Source organism: Pterocles gutturalis, unplaced genomic scaffold (assembly GCF_000699245.1).
Source record: "Pterocles gutturalis isolate BGI_N339 unplaced genomic scaffold, ASM69924v1 scaffold969, whole genome shotgun sequence".
In the NCBI taxonomy this organism is placed as follows: Eukaryota; Metazoa; Chordata; class Aves; order Pterocliformes; family Pteroclidae; genus Pterocles; species Pterocles gutturalis.
This window is the reverse complement of record NW_010132827.1, coordinates 7727-16241: the sequence shown is the minus strand read 5'-3', so window position 1 is coordinate 16241 and position 8515 is coordinate 7727. Positions and strand designations below refer to the sequence as shown.

Sequence of the window (8515 nt, the reverse complement as noted above, 5' to 3'; positions counted from 1 at the left end):
ACTTTAAATAAGAGAACACAGGCATCTGAAAGATTTTATTTCAGGCAGTATAGAACCATACCTTTCAATTCATGCTTTTATAAAAAAGATGACACATCACTAGTCAGACTAAAATATATAGCTGGTTTGAAAAGCACCTTTTCTATATTGATGAAATATCCAAAAGGTAAATTTTGACAATGATTAAAAATGCATCCTGTTGCGCACAGCATACAGTTCACGGGAATATAGCTCTCTGAACATGACTATGTTCCAGATGATTAAAGATTTCTTCTTCTGTTTCTGGAGTGAGCTGTATATTATCTTTGATTGGAGACAATGGATCTGACTTTTTACAAGAAGGAAGTTTTTCATACCCTCTGCAGAAAAAAACAAAGACAAAACAAAACCCGAGAGTGTTATGATATATTTCTAACCACAGGCCTGTAAGAATGTATGGGTTGAAACAAAACAAGACCCCTCACATAACTATGTACTCATCTATGAATAAGCTCAAAACGAACATCTGTGATGTAAAGTTTTACTTTAAATTACACCAGAACTGAACAACTTCACTGAAAGTTATTTCAGCTGTTCCAGTTTTTTTTTAGAATGATAGCTATTAGCTTTATATCTGAAAGGCTGTATGTACCCCATCCTACCTCAGGTTGTACATGCTTCCTTAACATTTAAGTCTTCCGAGTAACTGTAGTTTCATATATTCCCCGTGAGTCTTGACATTAGGACAGAAGAGATTAGTGTCCCACATGATTTATTTGCCAGACAACATAATTCTTAAAATACAAGGCTAATTTTGAAACATTTTAAAATATGAAAAAATAAGAAATAGAATACTCAGAGATAAATAAGTCCTGGTAGTGAGAAAAACCTGTTTGTGAAATAAATTAAGAATCCCCTAAAAGCTAATAAACAAGTACTTTATTTACACAGAAGTAACATATACAAATATATATATCCCCAGGATATACCCAGAAGGTACAGATGAACCAAAACTGAATGGATAAAATGTGGATGTTGGGAGCTAAGTCTTGCAATCATCAGCAGAGAACAGGAACAGAGTGCCATCTAGGCTTACTCTGTTCTGTCTGCCTGTACTCCGATAAATCCAAATATATGAATTTCCTCCCTGTGAACAATTCTGGTCAGACATTACCAACTCGAGCTCAAGCAATACATAAACAAACACTTTCACTTCCTCTTTGAAACTGTCATTCTTAGCCCACATCAAGAGGATAATAAAAAGTAAAATTTCTAAAAATGTTAGTACTGCAAGTAATATTTTTAAACAGAAATCAATTGTATGTTTATCATAGCCTACCATAAGGCCCAAACTTACTAAAATATATTCATTTGACTTTATACATTCTCACCAGTCTCACATTTACTACTTAGTGCAGAGAGAATACATTTGTCCTACTCACATTTGGTTTCAGTTAGTGAAAATAATGATTTTATTTAAATAAAACTTATTTATTCAAAGGTGAGGTCGCTACTTGGTGCTGGGAAAGCTTTGCCACCAGTTTTTACCTGAGCCCATGGAAATAGTGTAAGTTAGAATACCTACACTTTTTGGGGTTTGTTTGGGGTTTTGGTTTTTTTGTTTGTTGTTGGGGGTTTTTTTGGTTTTTGATTGTTTGTTTGTTTTTTAAATAATCATTGTCCTTGAAATTCAAACTTGCTAGACATTTGCAGAGATTTCAAGTTAGCCAGGGATTTTATACTGTGCAAAAACGTCTCTTATAACCAGAGACTTCAGCTTACAGAAATATTCCATCAGTTCACCATCATCTTGAAAGCAGAATAGTTCTGCCAATCTCTATCTCAAAATGTGTGAGGCACACAAGTTAAATAGAGACCAACTTGTGTTCAGTTAAGTTTGGCAACTTTTATGCAAATTTTGCATTTAGACTACAACATGCTTTCTGGCATTTCATGTCAAACAATAATGTTCATACAAATTATGTTAAACTCAATGCACTACTTCAATAAATGAATTTTAGCTAGGAGTTTTTCATGGTTAGAAAGAAAATAGTAATTAGAAAAGCATATTTACCACAAATCATACTTTATAACTATATCAAGCTTAGGAAACTAAAAATTGTATGCAGAAAATATTTCTCTTAAACTATTATATTTATTGAATAGTGTGGAGGAGACATGTAGAGGCTGCTTTGAAAATTGTTTCTTTGGGAAAAAAAAGTGTGCAGAGTGCCAAGTAAATGGTCAGAGAAACTTACCTTTTAAATTGGAAATTTTTCCGGAGTTCACTAATGGTGGCTTGCAGTCCCAGCTTATTTTCAGTATCACAGCAATTTTTCTTCTGCATAGGTGACAGTTTCCTACTTAATCCACTTACTTTAGCCGGCATTAATGGCTTAAGCTTTGTTGCGATACGTGACCCTATACAACTGGATTTATGTAAACCAGGAACCTGTGGGATTTTAATATTACAGCACAAATAGTTAAAATTACAACTTGTAAGCAACAGATATTATGCTATAAAGCTTGTAATCAAAAGTAATTGAGCGAAAAGTGGTTCTCCTTATCTCTACCTCCCCAACCTTCAGTTCTGGCTCCTTGTTCCAGTGGTCTCCCTGGTACTATGACTCACACAAGCCTGAGAGTCAGGGTGGGTCAAAGTTCCAATATGATTGACCTTTTGGTTGTTAAGTTAGTTTTTAGCCATGTCAGTTTTCTGGCCCAACTCATTATAAGTATTATCACCATTATTACATAAAGGAAGCAGAGTGAATGCATAACCAAGGAAATAAGTGGGAGAAATCCTGCTCCTAGCTGCTTGCTTTAAACTAACCCTACTCTCCTCACAGAAGCATCAATTTTTGTAATCAGGTGTTCCAGAATAAAGATGTAAAGTCCATCTTCACACAGAAGTTACTAACAATTACCACAAGATGTCACTAGTATACAAAACACACAATGTTCTTGTTCAGCAGAGAGAAGCTTGTGATTTTTAGTCTGTCTATGAGAAAGAAGTTAGTAGGGGTGTACATGACAGGATGAAAGCGTCTTCTTTTGACTTATGTATCTTTTGGCCAATTCTAATGACAATGCCTAAGGAGTTAAAGCACTTTTACCTGTTAAGGTCCCAGAAGTTTTTTAAACTAGACAAATGGGTAAAGCTCTCAGAAATGTCACAAAGACATGAGACAAGTTTATTCTCAGACATCTAAGAAACCACATAGAAGTCAAATTATGGATGCCCAACCAACAGGAAAAATAATCAAAATGAAGACAAATATTGACTGTCCTTCAATACTGATTTGTTAGTATGTAACAAGGTTTTTTTAACTAAAAAAAAAAATTAAACAAGAAAGGTTGACTAAAACCTTTCCAGAGTTTGAAATTTACATGTGGTTTTTCTAGTCAAAGAGGAAGGAAACTACTAACAGATCTATCAAGGTAAGCAATGAAATAAGGTTGTACCTTGTGACTGTATCTGGATTATGAAGACAAATGCAATTTGCATCATGAAACCTGTGTATTTAGCGTGCCTGAGGACAATTAAGTAGTGGGTTTTTGCCTTAGCTTAGCTTCTTAGTTTATACTGAAGTGTCTAAAATCTCCAAACAAGTTGCAGCTGTGATATCAATCATAGGTGGCCTGTTTACAGTTCATCGCAGCTGATACAGATTAACAAGAACATAGTTTTCTCTTGACAACATGTACATTGATTAAGATTCTTTCATTAAGAGTTCTAGAATAAACTAGTAGAAAAGTAAAAACTGATTTTCAAAATGTAGTAGAGCTCATAGTAAACTTAAAAGAATCTGTACCTTGGTTTTTATGATTGTGTTTTTTCTGTCAGTTTGAACAGCAGAAAATACTGGACACAGAGCACGTTGATCATCAGCCAGTTTTGAATTGGAGTCTGATTCCTTCATCAAGAGAAAATTAATTTGTTTTTAAAATAGGTTGGTTTTTGGGTTTTGTTTTTTTTTTTAAACACAATGTATATTTTTATTTCTACACACTAGTTATAATGTTTTCAGCAATTTTAAGAAGTTACACAAAAAATTTTGGCTTATTTTCAACAAGCAACACTACAATGACACACATATGCTTTCTGAAAGGACTTCTTCATGGACTAACAAAAGCAGAGAACAAAAACTAGCTTACCAGGTATTTTTACAATCCACTGTAGTGATAGCAGTGGAAAGTCTGAAGACAAACTAAAATCAGAGAACAGACTTGATTTAAGCTAGTAAGTCAATCCATTCTACACAACTGTGTTAAGCATTGACAAGTTCTACATAATCTGCAGGGTATCATTTTGAAAAGAGGACTTTGCTGCCCAATTTCTTTCATAATTTAAAGTGAAAGCAAATACTGAAATAACGTCTAGTTTTCTTACTTCTGCATCTGAACTGTTGTTGGACACTTGCAGTATTTCTGAAGACTCCAGACTGCATTCTGATGGCTCACAAGACCTTTGAGACTGTGATGACCGTTCCAGTTCTGTTAAAAGGGAAGATTCTTCCTCCAATTCACCACACACTGCCCCACTCTCTGTTTGTGCCCCATTAGTCTGATCTTCCTGGGATACCACACAATTGTTTTTCTGTTGCTGAAACTGCTGTGAAAATATAGTATGAGATGGACCAGGATTTCCTGAATTATTCAGGAAGCTTCTAAACCGCTGGAAGCAGGTTTTCTGCATTTTTTCAGGAGGTGTAAAGATAGTGCTTGTTGATTTTTTAGTTTCTGAAAACTGAGAAACATCTTCTAGTACACGTTTTGCTTCCTGCTTCTGGCAATCCTGCTCAGCATCTTGAGTTAGATCACTGTCAACCTTCTTTGCTCTACCATCAAACATAATTGCATCATTGCAGAAAAACCTATAAAAGTAAAAAAAGTTGAAGGCAAGGGAGAAGAAAGTTACTACAAATTATTGTCCTCTCCAAAATCCAATAGTTGTCCTACCCACCAATTTTGGTTTTGAAGTGCACTTGCAGACAAATTATTTTGACACTGGGCAAAAGTCTTAGTCCCTCAGGGAGACATTTAACAGATAACAGTAAAAAAAGGGGGGGGGGGAGGGAAACATTTGTAAACATGCCATTCATTGACTGAAATACTAATAAGTTTCTTTATCTGAAAAAGAAAAACATCTAGGAATTTAAGAATATTCATTAATTATCATAAAGCTAAACAGCAGTGAAACACTTCAGCACCTCTTATCAAGGAAACTAGAACCTATCTAGTACTTTTCCATGCTATAGCAGCAGCTCCTAAGAGTAAGTACAGGTCAGAGCTTTTTATAAAACTGAGCACTGCTTTAGAGAAGAACCTACCATCACTGACAACTCTTAATTTTTTATGCAACCTAACAAAACTTTCAGGTCAGGAAGGTGTGCATTAAAGCTAAAGAACATCAGTACTAAGATTGTTCTGTAAAACTACACTGCTCAAAAATACTCAAATTATTTAAGATAAAAATCACACAATAAGAGACATAATTATGATAATGCTTTGTAGAACCAATTCAAGTAGCTGTAGCCAAATGCAACCAAAAAACAGATAATAGAAAATATCACGGAATCATTAAGGTCAGAAAAGACCTCAAGGATCATCAAGTCCAACCATCAACCCAGTACCACCTAATCCCCTAAAACATGTCCCATTAACTCACAGCCAATTAAAAAAAAAAAATCTAAGAAACCTAAAGTCCCTCTTCTCAAAGTGCTGATACAGAGATCAGGAACACCAACTGAATGGGATGGGATAAGAATAGGTATTTGACATACAGTATGGCCAGGCTTAGCTTTACCAGAACAAAAAAAAACCCCTGTAAACACAAGTCAATATATTCACTAACTGCTTACAAATTTGGCACAAAGCAGCTACATTTTTTTTTTGGATATGTCATATGACCTTTACCTGGAAAAGAAATATGCCCAATTCCTAATTAATTTTGATACCCAGAGGGTCGGCTGTATTGAATAGTCTCAGTCTTCACTGTTGTGTTAAAAAATTTACATTATTTACCTATCTCACACATAGACAGCATGCCTAGCATAAAGAGTTCTCCACCTCAGCTCAGGACTACAGGCGCATCAAAACTGTTGCATAAAAAAGTCTAAGGTGGCATTTTTCCCATTTTCAGGATTCAGCAAGCAGGATAATGAACAGTATTTTGCTACTTATCAAAAAATGTGATGCAAGCATACCTGCTTCTTGTTCCTGGAACAATTACAGCATCCTTCTCTTTGTTTTTCCAATGCAGAAAGGAAGCAAATTTATTTCTAACTCTGGGGAGAGAGTTAGAGCTTTCTTGACTAACAGAATTCCCTGAAGAATCAAGGCTTTGTATTGCTGAGACACTCTTCTGTGCTTGGCCATCATGATCACTCTCCTTCTTGAATTTTTTTGCTTTTGAAAATGAATATTGGTTCAACAGATCTCCATCTGAGATTTCTTCTAAATATAAAGATTATAAAATATAAGCATAACTGTAGAAGCATGTTCTAGAATTAACCAGTTATGAAACAATTGAGCATTATATATTTACTAATGTTTTATAGCCTGTGAGAGTAAGGTCTGGTAGGAACATTCTTGACATCCCAGTTTAGAAGCCTAACAGTTGTTTTCTAGTACACAGCCTTAAAAGCAACTTTCTATGAGAAAGCAGATGGAGTGAAGGCAGAACAGTTGAAATTAAACATGATGTTTGTTTTTTTAGCACATTGCTAAACTAACTACAAATTTTGATAAACCAGGGAGCAGGAAGATATCAGGAGTTAAAGGCAAAAAAGGAGCCCCTAGTAGCATAATCAGAAAGCAAAGGAAGCAGAGAAAGAAAAAGTACTTAACATACCAGATATACCACAAAGTAAACAGAGAAGTGCCCCTTTTATTACAAGCCCCCAGTTTATTTCAGCACATACAATTTCAGTAGTGTAGAAGACATGATAGCACAGATTTTACTAAAGAAAGTGAGAAAATTGGGGAAAAGAACACCTACAGGGGGGATACAAGCAGCACGGTGTTAGAAGTATAGAAAACATTCTTTAGATTTTCTGTCTGGACAAATATGAACTCTGAGAAAAATAGGCTATTTTCATTTCTTCACAAGACATTATAAGATGGAAATTAAATCCCAAAATATCTGAAAATATAACAGATGGTATTAAACATGACATCTTGAAACTGAAAACAATGAAGTTCTATAGCAAATTAAAGTTAAAATCAAGTGCTGCTGAAAGTTTGCTGCCACCCTTAATTGTTACATAGGCTTTAATATTATGGCTCGTTAGTCTTGTAGGTTGTTGAAAACAGAACACAGATAAGTTAGAGTTAGGCTTCAAAACCTCATGCCAAACAGTCCAAGAAAAAAAATCCTTCTTTCCCCACAGCCTTCTACTGCTATTTATATACCTATTTTAATAAAAACGTACCACTCCTAGGCCTTTTTGCCAAGAGATCTTTGCCTTGAAGCTTTAGCCCTTTAACACTAATTATCTTCTCCATGCCTCTGGTTGTTGGTTTCTCTAATAAATGCATTTTATGAGGAACGGTATCTGCAGTAGGACCAAGCCTGTAGTCTCTGCTCCAAATGCTATTTACATGATTAGTATGTCTGTCATTCCAGCCACAACTTCTCTGCTGCACAGGCTATTAAAAAAAAAAAGACATAGGTTTATAATTTTGCCTTCCACATGCGATTTCCTGTTTTACCATATAAGAACATTTTGATATTTGCACAACTAACGACATAGTCTGTGCAAACATTTTCTTTTTTGTTCCCACATTTCTCAGGCTTTTCATACAATGCTTTTTCTTTTGTGCTGCCATGACTTCATTCCAATATGGCACAAGCGACTAACGGATCACTCTCAGACAAAATTAAGTTTAAATTTTATTTCTATCAGAAAACCTAATTTAGGAAAATACTTTCTTCAGAGAATTTTTTTTCAATCAGTTACTTCTGTCAACATTATTAAAGACTTATCAAATAAGTCTGAAAGTAAAACAAACGTTAAAGTCAAATGCCATGAAAAGTAAGATATTTACCTTTTCAGAGAATATAGGCTCCCACACACGTATTTCTCAGTTTCTCTAATAGCAGAATAGCTTTCACTGCCAAGTCAGTTGCGGATAACAGTCAACCATATTTTTTAAGTGCATGTTCAGACCCACATTAAAATCTTTATATAACTTCAGAACAAAGATGTTACCTGTGCAGTGTCAGGGTTATAATTATCAATTTGTTCCATTGTATCGACATCAATGTTGCCAATGGCAATTTCAAAAGCAGTATCATCACCAAAATGTCTGTTCCCATCGTATTAAAGAAAAATATCTGAATATTACATGGAATTTCAAGAACCATAGCAGGAAAGTTAGACTAGGCATTTCACATTTTTGTGCTAAAAGCCATTGCTAGAATATTAGCCAAAAGCATTAATACTACTACTCATGGCTCAATCTGATGCAACAGCAATTGTAATAGACCTGCAGTGCTTGGCAAGTCACAAAAGTCAAATGGAAAACCTTC

General features: G+C 34.9%; 1 protein-coding gene across 1 annotated transcript in view; it reads right to left on the bottom strand.

Annotated features, from left to right (window-relative positions):
- Window positions 1–217: 217 nt before the first annotated feature.
- The window catches only part of EXO1 (exonuclease 1), a 15790-nt gene continuing 7492 nt past the window's right edge, over window positions 218–8515 (bottom strand). The window contains exons 7-13 of the mRNA XM_010080985.1: window positions 8196–8292; window positions 7416–7632; window positions 6189–6438; window positions 4373–4856; window positions 3795–3896; window positions 2238–2431; window positions 218–359 (exon numbers count right to left, since the gene is read on the bottom strand). Coding sequence (XP_010079287.1) covers window positions 218–359; window positions 2238–2431; window positions 3795–3896; window positions 4373–4856; window positions 6189–6438; window positions 7416–7632; window positions 8196–8292 — 1486 coding nt within the window. The remainder of the gene's footprint in view (window positions 360–2237; window positions 2432–3794; window positions 3897–4372; window positions 4857–6188; window positions 6439–7415; window positions 7633–8195; window positions 8293–8515) is intronic.